This window comes from Culex pipiens, chromosome 2, assembly GCF_016801865.2.
Source record: "Culex pipiens pallens isolate TS chromosome 2, TS_CPP_V2, whole genome shotgun sequence".
NCBI lineage: Eukaryota > Metazoa > Arthropoda > Insecta > Diptera > Culicidae > Culex > Culex pipiens.
Window position 1 is genome coordinate 39909242 of NC_068938.1, and position 16957 is coordinate 39926198.

The following is a 16957-nucleotide window of genomic DNA, read 5'->3' on the forward strand; positions in this document are numbered from 1 at the left end:
TTGTAAATAAGTGGCGCGTGTTTGGGCTGATAATATGATGAGAATTTATGTTGGTTACTTAATTGATTTGTGTGCAGCGACGATGCAGTTTTTTCAGTGTTTAATGCAATGAGTACGATAAAATGCAAACGGAAAGCCACCCGCAGCAGGAAGGCGAACAAGCAGTGAAGCAGTCGAAAGTGACGACAAGATTGAAAACAGTGCTTTTAATTCAGTGCCACACGATAACCGAGTAAAATAAAGTTAAGCCAAGTAGCGTAAACGCGGTCACTCAATTAGCTTCGGAAGATAATCCAGATCTGCACCAAAGATGGAGAAAATTAATGTGCGACGAGTGCTCGTGCTGGCGGTGGCATTTGCCACGCTGTTTCTCACAGTCATCGATGCCGTTAAGGGTAAGTGTGATTTAGTGTGGTATTTATCTTTAATTCGATTTAGGGTAAATTCTCGTATGTTTGGCAGGTTAAGCATTCGGTCCTAATTCCGTCCAATTTGCTTATTTTCACTATTTAAACAACTAATTTTGCAAAACTTTTGATAGAAACTTGCTTGCTCACTTCTTATTGAGCTAATTATCACTCGATTTCAGTTGAAAACGCTTTTTATGAGCTGTAATTGAATGTCAAAGTGCTGATATGGCAACATTAGAGGCACGCTGGAATAAGATGCCGTTCCCCTACTACTGAATTTTAAGGTTGGTTGTCTGTAAGAATGTTTCGTTTAACTGCTGACAAAAAACTCTTAATTTTTCATGTTTATTTGTAAAAGTTTATCTTTTATGGTCAGAGTGACTTCCTACACGGAGAAAAATGGGTTCCGATAATTGTAAACAAGCGTTAATGAAAACCACAATAAATTCTATGGAACGTTTTTGAAAAACTTACCATGAAATCTCGTTTACTTTTTCAAAAGGTCCCATGTACATAAAAAAACCCATGGCGAATTGGTGGTTTTGAAAAAGAAGTCTAAAAACTAGAAAAATAGAAAGAAAACTTAAATCTGTTCAACCATTTTTTTAGTTTTCCTCTATTAAGGAGATCATTATAAGCAACTGTGTTGAATTATTATCTTCTTGAGTTTTGATTTTTTTTAATTGTATTTTACCCGTTTAAATTAATATCTTTTTGCTATTTTTCAATTTTTTTGTATGCTCGTTTACCAAATGCCAAATGGAATTATTAGCTTTTTAGTTGCAACAAATTGCGATAATTAAAGGTTGCGTTAAAATATTAAAAATTCTACTAACAAAAATATGCGTATAGCCGAATTTTGAGCCCAATTCATGTAGGTTAAATATGCGGCCTAGTGGCTATAAGTTTTTGCCCATGAATGAAAACCGATGAAAGTTTTAGAAATGCCATCATTGAAATTCGAAACATGGCCTAGTAAAAATTTTAGCGAAGTAAAGGCGGATTTGCGGAATTATTGTAAAGCTATTTAAAATTTGTGCAACTTCTTTATGAGCATTTAACAAAAATCGATCGTCCATGATTTTTTGCAGATTTTTCGAATGAATATTTCTCGAGAAATGATTGGATTACGAAACTTGATCTTGAGTCGGAGCCAAAAACAAATCGGATACCTTTCGTTAGTAAGAAAGGCAAAAATCCTTGAAAATAAATGGAAAAAGTCGAACAATTAACTGAAAATAATTAGCATTGAATTTCCCAGGTTAGATTAATTTAAAAAATACCTTTTGTCCATTTCAAACTATTTTTTTAGTAAAAATTATCGAGTACAAGTCCATTTTTTAGTCGCTTTTTTATTCATTGGAAATCTAACCTTTGAATAAAATTTAAAATATCTTTAAACGTAAAAGTTGCAGGAAATAAATTTTACAGGTTCAAAATTCACCAAAATTTTGGGCAAATATTCGAAGATTTGTATCAAGAAAATCCATTTTCCAAGTGATTTGGTGTCTACAACCAAGTTGTTAGTAATTATGAAGACTGTTCAGAAAAATGGGTACACGGAAAAAAATATAGGGGGCAAATAGAGCAAGTTACTCAAAAGAGTCGGTTCACAAAAAAAGAGACGTGACTCATTATGATAATTCACTTTTTTAGCAGAAATGCTTATATACTTAAGAGTATTGGGTAATTCTCCGCCAACTCACACAGCAGTTGCCCCGACCCCTCTTCGATTTGCGTGAAACTTTGTCCTAAGGGGAAACTGTTGTCCCTGATCACGAATCCGAGGTCCGTTTTTTGATATCTCGTGACGGAGGGGCGGTACAACCCCTTCCATTTTTGAACATGCGAAAAAAGAGGTCTTTTTCAATAATTTGCAGCCTGAAACGGTGATGAGATAGACATTTGGTGTCAAAGGGACTTTTATGTAAAATTAGACGCCCGATTTGATGGCGTACTCAGAATTCCGAAAAAACGTATTTTTCATCGAAAAAAACACTAAAAAAGTTTTAAAAATTCTCCCATTTTCCGTTACTCGACTGTAAAAAATTTTTGAACATGTCATTTTATGGGAAATTTAATGTACTTTTCGAATCTACATTGACCCAGAAGGGTCATTTTTTCATCACGATTTTACGAAAAAAAGTTTTGAAAAAGTTGGTCGTCATCGATCATGGCCGTTAGTTTTTTTTCAGGATTTTTTTGTCTGTAGATCCCTCCGCTCTCGACTATGCTCAGAGTCGAGGAACATAAACTTCAAAATATATTTGCAACAGTCTAGGTGAAACCGAGAAAAGTTTCTTTTCACGAAATTTCAACTTAAAATAGTCTGTATCTCAAAAAGCTGTAGTCAGACCAATTAAGTCTAATATATAAAATCGTATGGATTTTTTTTCAGCTTTTTGAAACTGGTTTTTGTAAGGACATTTTTCCATAATTTATTATTTTTAAATTGGAAAAAAAAATGTCACTTTAAAATGGCGCAATACATAGGGGAGAGTGGGGAGACTTGATCCCCTTTTTTGTATCGCACAGAACTCTGTCAATTTCTCACAAAACTATAATCTTTTTGCATGAATTGAAAGCTTAAACATTCATCTATGTTTGGCTAATAAGGGTGTTTCATCAGATGAACTTTTCGAATCATGCAAAGCGTTTTTAAAAAAATTTCAAACCGGCATTTTAAAAATTATAGGGGTAACTTGATCCCCCTTTAAACATTTTGAAGAAATATTAAGCAAAATATTTCTTATTCATCCAAACTTTTAATTTTCTATAAGTTAAAGCAATTTCACATAGAACCATTACGTTTATGTTCAAAATATAACAAGTTTAGTATGTAAAAAAATTAAAAACTTTAAATATTATTTTTAGACCAAAATTAAGCATGTTTACAAAAGCTGGAAATTTTTAGTTATGTACAACTATGTATGAAAACCCAGCCCAATTAATTAATCTTGAGGCTGATTCCAGTGACTGTAAAAATGCAGGGATCAAGTCTCCCTAAACGCACTTTTTTAAACAATTGATTGTAAAAATAGTATGACAATAAATTTAACATCAAATGCGTAAGGGTTTTAGAGTTGATAAGTTTATCAAACAATTCATGTATAAAAAATATTTTTTTGAATAATTTTTGAGTGTATTCTATACATATCAAAACAAAGAAAAAAAGATCTCTTGGAAGTTTTTTGCAGCCCGTTTTAGAAAAATGTGTGTAACTCAATCTAAACATTTTTTATTTTTTTTCTTTGTTTTCTACAATGAGTTTTAGATAATTTCGCACAACTTTCTAGAACAAAGCTAATTGTTTTACCCACATGCTGACGAGATACAGGCTTGGGATCAAGTGTCCCCGGGGATCAAGTCTCCCCACTCTCCCCTACTACTGTCAATTTGAAATGCATTTCCACGGGTGCATCGATGAACTATTCAATTCACCAACAACAGTCACTCCCACACTCATAACCATACAGATACCAACACTTGCAATGCCATAAACAACACAGAAGTGCATGGGTACACACTACGAGTCAATAAGCGCATAAAAATAAACACACAGAGCCAAACAGCATAAACTCGTATATATCTCCCTTATGAAAAAACAGACCCTCTGCCACTGCATCCGATGTTATGCTAGAGCAGTTTTTCCCAACTAACTTTAGTGAATGAATGATGCGTCGATCGCGGCTGACGGCGCGCTCGACGGTACAAATTGTCGTCATCTTTTTATAGACCTGTGGGTGCCATATGTTTGGATGGGTTTTGTGTTGGCTGGTTGTAAAATTAATAATCTTTAATCGAGGCATTACCTTCAAGTGGATTGATGAACTCTTCCAAAAATTTCGATGAATTACGAAAGGGTTTGTTTGGAAACTAACTTGGCTGTTTCAAAACTAGAAAAATTACAACGGATTAGACCAAGATTCTACGTGGTCACAATCTGTCCAACTAACGCAGCACAAAACGACGGTTGGAATGCTTATTTTGATTTGGGAAAGCCTCTTTCCGAGTCGCACACGTGCGATCGAGCGGAATTCCCGTTGGCGTCGATGATTCAATCCATCAACGCGGTCGCGTCGGAAAATGCTAATCCAACTTGAAAAGGGAGCAAAAACATCCCGACTATTTATTTGTCGTTTTGGGGGAGCGCAGCACAGCTAATTTGTTTTCCGTTCGTGTTCTGTTTGTTTTGCAGTATCGTTTTACGGGGCCAGCCACATCGTAATGCCGCTGCAGGAAGCCAAAATATCCACAAACATTCGGCTGCGATTCCGGTCCCGGCTAGACAACGCGCTGATTCTGCTGACGGCCGGCCGGACGGACTACTCCCTGCTCAGCATCGATGGGGGTCGGATCCGGTTCAGCTTCAAGATTGATGAGTACCACACGGATGTAAGTGTGCATTCGACGCTGGTTTGGGATAAATTACGAGTTTTGCGCTTCTCGTTTGCAGCTCTGGTCACCTGTGACGCTGAAATTCAACGACCTGCAGTGGCACGACATCTCGATCTCGCGGTACGCGGCCAACCTGACGATGCAGATCGATGAGTACTTTGCCACAAAGACACTTCCGTCGAACGTGACCGAGCTAAACGTGCACTTTGGAGTGTTCATCGGAGGTGTCGGGGACTTCTCCGCACCGTACCTTAACCCTTTGGAGTACTTTAGAGGATGTATCGCTGATGTAGGTAGCACCGTTACAAATAAAAACCAACAATAATAATATGACCACACCCGCAGATCTTCTACAACAACATCAACATCTTCAAGCGGGCTCGGGAGCGCACCGGACACGTCACCAACGAGCGTGTTTCGTGGATCTGTGCGCCGGAGTTTGACGCCGACGTCACCACCCCGGTGAGCTTCCTCGATGACGAAAGTTATGTGATCCTGCAGAAACCCACGTCACGCTCCGGTGATCGATGGAGCCTGGAGTTTCGAACGAATGAACCGTTCGGAATGCTGTTGAGCAACATTCCCACGAATCCGCGGTATGACTTTATGGCGCTGGAGATTGTCGAAAGTCAGGTGCGGTTGCTGGTTGGGAAGGGATCGAACGCTGTCGAGTTGATACCGGACAGGAATGTGTCGGACGGGAAGTGGCACAACGTGTCGGTTACCTACAGTCCGATGTTGGTTGATGTAAGTGGATTTGATTGGAGTTTATCGGTTCTATATTGACTGTCCTTCTATTGCAGATAACAATTGACGATGTAACGAACAGTGCCACGTTCGCGAATGGAAGTAGTCAAATGATTGAGCTCGAGGAAGAATTCTTCATCGGCGGGTACGATCTTAGGAAGAAGCGAAAAGCTTTCATGAAGGGCGCTCGTGCAACGGAATCTAGTCTGAAAGGTTGCATCAAAGATATCGTGCTGGACGATCATGCCGTTGGGTTCCCAAACTTCAAAGTGACTCATGGAGTTACGGTGGACTGCGTTTGGCGATACCCTTGCATCGAAAAGCAGCCTTGCATTCCTTCCGGACAGTGCCACCATCAGGGAATCATTGATTTCATATGTTATTGTGATCAAGCGTATTGCATCAAGGCGGACTATGCTGATAGCTACAAGATCTTCTCGCGGTCCGATTTAGTGCTCGAGAAGGAACTCATGATGATTAATCCCATGGAAGTGATGGAAGGTGGGATAGCTTTCCTCTCGCCCAAGTATATCGATGTGCTGTTCGACTTCACAAAATCAGGGATTCAGGAAGCTGGGATCATTTTCCACATCGTTCAACCCCCAAAGCACGGTAAGGTTACCATCCACTCGTATGGCTCAGAAAGCAACGCTTCTGCAACGCAGATGAAGTTTTTCTCCCACATCGATCTCACCACCGACAAGGTCAAGTACACCCACAACGGAGCGGAAAACTCCAACGATCACATGACCATCGATATGCAGATCGTTTCCGCGAATCGGAACCACCTGCCCAAGTACCTAGAGGGTAAGCATCGATTCGTACTGCACGTCAACGTAACCCCGGTTAACGATCCACCAGTATTGAGACTACCCCCAAACAAGCTTCTGCGAGTTACACAAGGGATTCCGAAAACAATCGGTCCAGACTTCATACAAGCCGAAGATCCGGACAGTCCGTCAGATTCTCTCATGTACACGATTCTGATCAATCCGAACTCGGAAGCACAACACGGTCGCGTTGAGTTGAACGGCCGAGCCGTTGCCTCGTTCTCTCAATCAGATGTCAACAATGGACTGGTTACCTATCTGATCAACTCGCGAGGTTCAGAGGACTCTTCATTCGATCTGAACGTTCAAGTCTCCGACGGTATAGAAACGAGTCCGTCCAGTGCGATACGGGTATCTGTTCTACCCTTACAGTTGCGTATGATGAATAACACGGGACTGGTGTTGATACACAAATCTTCAGCACTGATTACGCCACACAATTTGTCATTTGTTCCCAATTCCGAGGAAGATAATGTCGATATGAGATTCGACGTAGTTCAAGCCCCCGTTTACGGAAGCCTGCAAAAACTAAGATCCGTAGATTCTTCCTGGATATCCGTGGATTCGTTCAGCAGCAATCAACTCCTGCTCGGTCAGATTCGTTACCTGCACACCTCAGATCTTCCCCAGCATGACGAGTTCAAGTTCACGGTTACGCTAGGTCCGGTAAGCACACCCACGTACGACTTCCGCATTTCCTTCACCAAACTCCGCATCGGAGTGGTCCGGCAGAACAACATGTACATCAACACGAAAGACAACACGATTCGGGCGGACTACCTGTTCCATCAAACCACTCCTATTCCAACGTTCGCCCGCAACATCATCTACACGGTCGTAAAGCCTCCCAAGTTCGGTATCATCTACGTCGAAGGACATCCGGAGTACGCGAAACCGGGAGATTCCTTCACCCAACAAGAGATCGATAAGAGCATCATCAAGTATCGAACGTATCAATCATCCTACGGTAACTTCATCGATACGTTTGAGTTCATAGTGTCCGTCCCGGAGTGTGATGACGTGCAGGGAAAGGTAGACTTTATATACAACCCACCGGATTATCTAGCCAAGCAGATCATCTACCAGAAGCGTGAGAAGGTTTACGTGCACGAGGGTAACAAAACCGCTCTTTCACGAACGAACTTTGAAGTCCTGTTCAACAAGTTCAACTATCTGACGTTCAACGTTACGCACTACCCGAAGCACGGATCGCTCTGCAAGGTAAATCCGAGAACCTTCGAAGCAAAAGAGGTATCTTCGTTTACACTGCAATACCTGTACTTGGGTGACATCCACTACTGCCACGACGATTCCGAATCGACGCAGGATAGCTTCCGGCTGTTGATTCTGTCGGACAATGAGACCGATTTTCAGTTCGTTTGTGAGATCCAGGTTGAGATAACGCTGCTGAACGACAATGGACCGTACAGGGTGTTTGACAAGGTGTTCCATATCGTAAGGGAAGAAACTAAGCTGCTGACTTCGGTGGATTTGAAGTACGCTGATCCGGATATTGAAACGAGGAGCACGGATATTGAGTTTCGATCGGTGACATGTACTAATGGAGAACTGTTCAGGAATGGCAAGCTGGTAGAATACTTTACGCAGGATGATTTGGACAACAGAAGACTGATTTTCCAGCACAACGGAACTGATCAAGGAAAGCTATCATTTATTGTTACTGATGGACTTTATGAGGTTCCTGGATCTATGGAGGTCGAAGCATCGGATCCATTTTTGAAAATTAGAGAGAGCAATGCATCGATTGTTCAGGAAGGTCGAGCTGTCCTGTTAACTTTGGATGATTTAAGCGTGGATACCAATTTGAACGCCAAACCAGAAGACATCGAGTACAAAGTACTCAGCGACCCAAGCAATGGAGTTCTGAAGCTATTCAAGAGCAGATTCAATGCAACGCAGTTGCAGAAATTGACAAACGCAACCACGACGATGAACTTTACTCAAGCTGACTTGATCGGTGAGCGATTGGTGTACTGGAATAGAGACGTTGCATCGATGGATAAGATTAGGTATCGAGTAACGACAAAGGGCGTTTGGGCAGAAGGAGCGATAATGATCAGAATCTACCCTCCAGCTTACTGGGAACCGCTGCGAATTCGACGTAATCAAACGTTGTATGTGGAGGAGTCCACTAGTGTTATCATATCTCGGGATATCTTAGAGGTGTGTAAGATCCACTTCTTCATTTGTTTGAAATTATTTAATCAAAGTAATTTTCAGATCGTCCACCCAAACATTTCTCCTGGAGATATAACGTACCTCGTGAGTACCCAACCACAGCATGGATATCTGGAGATACAGTCAATCACTTCAGATGACGAGTACAACTCGAAGGTGTTCGATCAGTCTACGATCAACTCAGAAAAAATGTTCTACATCCAGGCTGGAGTCAATCAGTCGTTGGACTATTTCACCTTCGACGTCACAAACGGGATCACTTGGTTACGAGATCTTGTGATGAGAATCGTTATCATTCCGGAACATTTGTACATGCGAACCAACACGATAGTCGTGGAAGAGGGTATGATCCAATCGTTTCTATTATAGTTCCAATTTATCAATTGTTATAAATTTTAGGAAAAAGCGTCAAACTCCAGCCGACCGACATGATTCCCTACTCCGAGTATTACGTTGGAAAGATTCTCGAGTATAAAATACTGGACCATCCGCTGCACGGAAGCATCAAATCCGGTAAATCTTCCAAGGTAAACCGATTCACGCAGAAGCAGCTGGAAGCGGGCGTGATCACTTACATCCACAACGGAAGTGAAAACTCGTCGGACACGATACGGATAGTGGCGCTGGGCAGGAACAAGGAAAGTGTTCCGTTCAACTTGAACATACAGATCTTGCCGATCAACGACGAGGTGCCGCAGATCGTAACTAATACCGGTATGCACATGTGGATCGGTGGAAAGTCCATGATTCAGAGTTCGGATTTGAGTAAGTTACTAGAAACTGAATTTGTACTTTAAACTAATCGTATCATCGTTTTAGTGGTCCAAGACTACGATACGGCACCGGAGAACCTGACATTCTACGTGCAACAGATGTCCGGAGGATACGTCGCTTTGAAAGACAGCTACAGTCGGAAAATTCACACGTTTTCTCAACAGGACATCAACCAGAATCTGGTTTATTTCATTCACGATAGTAGCAATCAAAACGGAAAGATCGTGTTCTACGTAACAGATGGAATCCACAATACTACCGAGCAAATCTTGCACATTGTAACGAATCCCGTGGCACTTGAGCTGGTAAAGAATGAAGTCTTGCACGTTTTCCCGCTTACACGGAAGCAGATTCTACCGGATCAGCTGAACTACAAATGCACGGATGACGATCGAGACGTGAAGTATGTGGTAACGATTCCTCCCCAGATGGGACGATTGATGTTTGAGCACATGGAACACGATTATACGAACGAAATCACCGAATTTACTCAGCACGATGTGGAGAATGGAAGGATTTTCTACGAGCACACTCACCCGATGGTTGAGCTGAAAACTAACGATTCGTTCTACTTTGACGTGACTGCTCCACTGTCGAACAGTTTGGTTGATCAGGTCTTCAGTATTGATGTGTCGGTATCGTCTGGAGGACTGTTGCGATTCCTGCCTGTCCCCAGGATCACCTTGGATGAGGGTGAATCTGGTCCGATAAAATTAGACTTGTCGAAAGTCCTCGAATACCTAGAGACTCGAGCTGGAATACAGAATCCTGAGTTGTACATCGAAGTTTACCCTCCAACGCACGGTACGGTTGAGCTGGCGGACATGATTCCGGAGGTGAATCGATTCTCGCTGAATGATTTCTACACCAACAAGGTGATCTACAAGCATGATCATTCCGACACGGTGGAGGATAAGGTGTCGCTGGCAGTCTATCTTGTACCGGGACATCTATTCTTGTGTAACATTACGATTCCGGTTACGATAAACCCCGTTAATGATCAGCCCTTCCAGCTGGTCACAGCTTCACCTCATATTTCGGTTATTGAGGGAGAAAATCAAACCATTACTTCGTCGCAACTGCTGACTGAAGACGCCGATACTGGGCCAAAAGATATCATCTACGATGTTATAAGTGGACCAAACTTGGGTGTTTTGTTGAAGATTTCCGACGAAGGTTATCCACAGGACATCATTACCTACGGCAATCAATTCTCGCAGGCAGATATCAATGAAAACAGAATCATTTACACGCACTCTGGGAATCCTCAATCGACCACGTTTTACTTCAAGGTTTCCGATGGGAAATACAAACCTGCCTACGAGATATTCAACATAAAAATCTTACCGATCACGATTCTGCCAGGGTTCAACAGTCAACCAATCATAGTTCAGCAAGGCACAAACCTAGGTGTTCTTGAGATAAAGCACGTTTCTGTGGAGACAAACGTTCAGAAATCTAGAATCGTTTATAATGTGACGAAGAATCCAATGGGAGGAATTATCATCTCGAATAATAAACCGGTACTGAAGTTTACTCAGCGCCAGTTGGAAGACGGCAGGATCAACTATATGCAGACGGATATGGCTCGATCTAATGACAGCTTCCAGCTGGATGCCTTCATACCGGACACAACGTCGGCGTGCCTGATTGATGTGAGCATGATCGTACAACCATTTATCATCATAAACCCTATTACAATCACCCCCGGTGAAAAGACTCGTTTAAGTTCAACTTTCATTTTTGATAATCCAGCTCAGCTCAAATTAAATCGCTACAATCCAAAAATTACAATTACGCGAAGACCAAAGTACGGTCGACTGAGGAAGATCGTTAGAAGCTCCGGATTGGACTACATTGAACAACCGAGTGACAAAGATATTCTTTCGTTTACCTATAAAGAACTTAAAAGTGGAGTCATTTACTACGTCGCTAGAAAGTTTAACCAGGACTTCCAGTCCATCAACGACAACTTTGAGTACACCCTGTCAACGAAAACGGCTCAACCCGGCCAAGGGACGGTACCAATCGAAATCTACTCTCCGTCCCGTAACTCCCACGACAACAACGACGTGGACATTGTAACAGCCGAGAGTCAGATACCGTACGATTACTTGATTGCGGGTTGCGCAGCCATCGCCACAATTCTAATTCTCGTCATGATCATCATCCTGCTGAGGTGCAGATCAAGCGGCTCCTCCAAAGACCACCCCGACAAAGATCATCCACCGTCGCTACCACGTCCCCCGGACTTTATGACGCTGAACAACCGCATGTACACCCCGTCCGAGAACGATTCACTCCCGGTGACGAACGCCTCCACCCCGTTACCGATCATGAGCAGCATCCCGCACTGCAAGGTCATCCCGATTGGGCTCGATAACTCGCTGCAGCTAGACTCCGAACCCGAGGAGGACATGATGGACATCCACGGCGAGTTGCTCCAGCACGGGAACAACCTCAACTATCCGTACGGTGATGAAGGGGACGAGTGGAGCTCATCGTGCGAGGTTGGTCCGGATGTGAACTACGCAACGGTTGCACAGCAGCAGCAGTTGCTTCCGCAGCAACACCAGTTGCAGTCCGCGCAGCAGCAGCAGGCACAACAACAGCCAAACCCACTGCTTAGAAGGAATCAGTATTGGGTGTGATGTAGAGGGGAGTTAAACGCAATTTTGTACAGTACCGAGAGATTAAGGCCGAATACTCAAGTTTTTTTTTCTTTTCATCTGTAGTACTTATAACGTAACTTAACTCTTATGTTGCCATACAAGAAGATTTTACTTGATACTAATACTATTCTGGTGTGTCCTAATTTATAGTATTTACATAAAAACGAATATCAAATTGCCATGCAATTATCGAGATTTTAGCAACGCCACGCTTGTGCGAATTAATTCGAATCCTAGCGAATATCTACCTAGTTATTACATAGTGCGAATGTAGAGGAGTAGCTACTCTGAACGAATAGACGGCTTTGTTCCATTTTTGATGAATTGTAATTCATTGGGTCGAAATAAATACGTTTTATTTAAGGAACTCCTGAGTTATGTGTTTTTTTTCTTGAAAGACATATCCTGTATGTAGGTACGATTGTGTGGTGTGTGTTCCTGTTGTGTACAAAATTCTATCAAATTCATGCTTCAAATATGTGATGGATAATTTTTTTGTGATTGGTAAACTTAAACGCTAAATACTAATCCTAAATCAACACACTAGTGGATGGAATTGTTGAATTAAAACACTCATAACTATCACTGGGATAACAATATTTCCATAGTACCTAGTTCCAAATTATCTTAGTCTACTCTCATAAAGACTTCACACCCTAAGTTCTCCTCAAATGCATCTTCGCATCAACGTATTCATAATTATTCTCGGTGGGAGTAACAACCATTCCGCCGTTATCGTAAGCATAGTTATCCCTCCAAACCTCCGACGGCGGATACTGACTGTTCAACGACGTAATCGTAGTCCGTACCGATCCATTTGCCTCCATTCCCATGTAGATGCTGGCCGGACTAACCGTGGCCACCGATCCCACCGCCGACGGAGGCAACGGCAGTGGACCATTGTGGCTGGTGCCTCCAGCGCTACCAACTGAACTCCGGGCGTTCAGCTTGGGACTCTTGGTGTGCGGGTTCTCGTGGGTATACTCCATCGCAGGTGGTGGGTTGGATTTTTCGTCCCTCCGGATGAGACGCTTCAGCCGGGCACACGAAAGGTGGCCGTTTTTGCGGGACCACTGGCCGATGATGATGGCCACCGTTACGGCAAGGAGGACCAGGACCACGGCGAATATGATGATCGTGGTGTACAGGTTGTTTTCCAGGGTGGCGATGCGTTGCAGGATGAGGTAATCTGAAATTGAGGAAAAAGTTTGAAATTTGAATACAATTAAGTAGGGGTAGTTATTTTTCGCGATTTTATGGCACCGGATCGTGTTTATTTCAACAAAAAATTTTGATTTAAGATGTTATGAAATCGAAGTTATATTTTGATAGCGTTGTTTAATCGATGGTAAAATGTTTATTAAAAAAACTGTAACGTTTATTTATTCTAATAACGTCTTTTTTCACTCATTTACAAATTTTGAATTTTTGAATAACTGATAGGAAAAAGACTCAAATTGGGGGATTTTTTCATAAATTCATTGATATTTTGCAATTTTGGGACAGTAAAGCAACTATCTCAGAAATTAGCCATTACAGAATTTCATGCTCAATTTTGTAGGTCTTTCCAATGACCGAGGAAGCAGTTTTACGTCATTGAGTCGTCCCTACATGTTTCCATACAAAATTGACAGTTGTCCATTCAAAAGCGATATCTAAATATACTAGAATCCCTGAATTAATCTGGAGTTTTTTCAATTCGGTAAAAAAAGGTATCTTTTTAAAAATTACTATTTTTTTATTTTACATTTTAACACTTAGAGTTGATTTGCGTGAAATCATTATTTATAATTTTTATTTTTTTTTATGTGACTCAGCAAGGCCTTTTTTAAACGCTGCTCATTTTTAATGGAAATTTTTTTCACGGAAATCCTTCAAAAAAACGATCAAACTAAAAATTTCCAATTCCAAGAAATGTTGATAAAGTGCACCGTTTTCATAAAAAATCCTACTAAAATTTGATTTTATGAAAATTTTACAGTTTTTTTTTTCAAAAGTTCCCATGGTCAAGTAATTTTTTATTTTTATTTTTTTTTCAAAAAGCTATAAAGGTTGAAAAAAAGAAAAAAAAAACAAGAAAAATTTGGATTCTTGGTTTTTTGGTCATTACCAAAATATCACTCAATTTTCAAATGCAAGTATCGATATCTCAGTGACTTGGTTTGATTTTAACATCAAACAAATTTAACATTGGGGAATTTTTTTGATCCTTCCGATGAAAACATTATCAAAGTTAGAAAAGGGCCTAATTTTGCATCCTGAGCTCGTCGCCAACCGTACACTTTATCAAAAATTCTGTAAAGTACTTTTTTGCAATTCCGTCGTAAAACTACTTATTTTTCCTGTCATTCTTGAACGACGAAATAGCCTCCTTTTCTGTACCAAAAATAACAGAATCGAATAGCAACACTTTTCAAAATAAATGCTGAAAAGTTCTACTTTTCAGCACTGAAATGAGTGCTGAAAAGTTGAACTTTTCAGCACTTGTTTAGAAAAGTAACACTTTTCAACATTTTTTTGATTTAATTGATTTATTGACAAAATACATGAAAATTCGACTTTAAATTTCACTCAATGGGTGTATTTCGGAATTGCAAAAATTGTTGTATGGAACTCGTTGCATAACTTGATTTTTTCAGCACTCTTCGTATTTATCCAACTCGGTGAACCTCGTTGGATAAATGTACGACTCGTGCTGGCTGAAAAAATGCTCTTTTTGCAACTTGTTGCATAAACAACTATTTTATTCCAAGTCTATGTCAAAAATAGTTTTATTTTGACCGTATTTTCCGAAAATAATACTATAAAAAATGCAACACTTGTCTTTTTAAATCCTTTTGAAAATCATTTTTTTCTGAAATTCCAATTAAAGATTTTAGAAGATTTGGATACCATTTTAGTATTTACAGTAGTGTGTCCCAAAAACAGGCGACGTGGCGAAAACCTTCGGGTTCAATCGGATTTCGATAGGTTTTTGCCTCAGGAAAAATGTTTTGATACAACGAAAAATTCTCAAAAATCGTTTAGAACTCGTGATTTGCGATTTACTGAGAAATAGTCTGTTTTCATAGAAAATGTATTATTTTGTTCAAATTACCCCGTATTTCACTTAAAATCATAGTAAAGTGTCCCATCAATAATGTTCTGTATTCAAATTGATCAAGAATGTCGTCATTTTTCATTAAAAACATGAAACAGTTGATAAAATAAAAAAAAAATACTCCAGATGTTTACAAATTTCTCTCTAAAATCCCACTAAAAATGTTTCCGCAAATAAACCAATACCAGCAACTAGGCAACTTCTTTCTGATTTTTTTTTTCTTGAATAATTAGTTTTTGTCACTTCAGTGTTAAGATACAGTCATTTTAGTTAAATAAAAATGGCGAATTTTCAAAATTGAAAATGAAAAGCGTTTTAATGAAAAAAATATTTTTGACATAAAATAATGTGTTTAATATGTTTAAGGACGTTTAAAAAAACTTTAGATATGCTGATTGTACAGCTGTTATGTTTGAATATAATCTTGCATGGACGAACCAATCACGAAGATGGCTTCTTTGGTCGTTGGATAAATCGACTAATGGGTCTTTTTTTTTTACTACTCTAACTCGACTAGAACTACTCTAATTACCAACTAAAAAACGGCTGTGTGTACAGAAAGTCACTATTCATTCCAAGTTGACTAGAACATATCTTTAAAAAATTTGTATTTGTTTGCAAGTCAACTTCGATAAACTTATACATTTTAAATTGAATGCATTATATAATGCTTAAAGAATGAGCTGACGTAATTGTGCGGTCAATATAATATTTTTAGTTACTTTACTTTACTCATTCACACTGTGAATCAGACACTTATTTGCACTCGATATAATGTTAAATTTATTTAAAAGGAATTTTAATTCAAAGATAACTGATACCTTTTCAAAAAATCAACCGCTTTCTCACAATAATTATAACAGAAACGATCCACAATACTCCGCCACTCACCTTTACACCTGCCGTTACAGTCCACCTCGCTGAACTCCGGCCTTCCGGCGGTACAAATCTGGCTACAGTGCGCACACACCGAACTATGCCCGTCGCAGTACTCGTCCTCCTTGCACGGCTTGGTATCGTTACAGAACTCCGATTCCGCACTGATCGACACTACGGCCAACGCCGCCAAGACCACCAGCCCAAGCCACACCATCGTTCTGGTACGAACTAGCGATGACATCGTCTACGGTATTGCAAGTTCGCGATGACGCGTTCAACCTGTTGTGTTTGCTAAATCTCTAAACAAACTCCTCACACTTGCGCAAGGAATGTGGTGGCACTTTCGCGTGTCCCAAGTCACGATCCAGCGCTAAAGTTGTTGTTTAGAATGTTTACTTGTTGGACGTGGTGTGGTCGGTAGAACTGGTTTTCCTTCTTCTGCATTCAATACCTCAAGGGTTTGTAATTATACCTTCGGCAGCTTCCCGTGGTTTCGTTCCCAGAAACTTGAGATGACTCATCGCTGCATGGTATCCGCGGGTGACTTGAACGCCAATTTCACCGTTTAAGCTTATCACTTTGGCAAACACACAGATTACACTATGGTCCAATTAGGATCACCATTAAGCTCGCTCACCTGAACCGAACTTCAACTGCACGTCCAACCCACTCTCCAGCACATAATTGACTGCGTAGATCACCGTCACCTTCCGCGGGGGACTTTTGGAATTCTTCCCAGTCCCAGCCGAGCAGTCGTGACCGAGGTGAGGCTTTAGGCTGGACCAGCTAGCTTGAGCTCAAATACCACTACATGATCAGCGGCAGCAAGCACACATGTGCAACTCGAGCGAGTTACCTGGTGGTGTTGAGCCTAAAAGAATACATACAGGTGAGGCTGGCTGGCTGGCCGGCGAACCTCCTCATCCGGCCGGCCAAAAGTATTTAATT

General features: G+C 40.8%; 2 protein-coding genes across 6 annotated transcripts in view; one reads left to right on the forward strand and one right to left on the reverse strand.

Annotated features, from left to right (window-relative positions):
• LOC120419695 (chondroitin sulfate proteoglycan 4) overlaps nucleotides 1-12397 on the forward strand; it is a 29374-nt gene extending 16977 nt beyond the window's left edge. For all 4 annotated transcript variants that reach the window (XM_039582486.2, XM_039582499.2, XM_039582515.2 and 1 more), the window contains exons 2-9: nucleotides 78-395; nucleotides 4609-4805; nucleotides 4867-5097; nucleotides 5154-5555; nucleotides 5612-8569; nucleotides 8627-8927; nucleotides 8984-9349; nucleotides 9404-12397. In XM_039582486.2, coding sequence (XP_039438420.1) covers nucleotides 311-395; nucleotides 4609-4805; nucleotides 4867-5097; nucleotides 5154-5555; nucleotides 5612-8569; nucleotides 8627-8927; nucleotides 8984-9349; nucleotides 9404-12009 — 7146 coding nt within the window. In that variant the 5' untranslated portion in view covers nucleotides 78-310 and the 3' untranslated portion in view covers nucleotides 12010-12397. The remainder of the gene's footprint in view (nucleotides 1-77; nucleotides 396-4608; nucleotides 4806-4866; nucleotides 5098-5153; nucleotides 5556-5611; nucleotides 8570-8626; nucleotides 8928-8983; nucleotides 9350-9403) is intronic.
• LOC120419735 (protein grindelwald) lies at nucleotides 12032-16810 on the reverse strand. Of its 2 annotated transcripts, XM_039582547.2 has the most exons (3): nucleotides 16647-16805; nucleotides 16022-16586; nucleotides 12032-13219 (listed from the first exon to the last, which is right to left on the reverse strand). In XM_039582547.2, the coding sequence occupies exons 2-3, from the start codon at nucleotides 16248-16250 to the stop codon at nucleotides 12687-12689; spliced, it is 762 nt and encodes a 253-aa protein (XP_039438481.1). In that variant the 5' UTR covers nucleotides 16251-16586; nucleotides 16647-16805; the 3' UTR covers nucleotides 12032-12686. The 2 variants fall into 2 exon arrangements, with proteins under 2 accessions (XP_039438481.1, XP_039438473.1); XM_039582539.2 differs by having other exon boundaries at nucleotides 16022-16810.
• Between the last annotated feature and the right edge of the window lie 147 nt (nucleotides 16811-16957).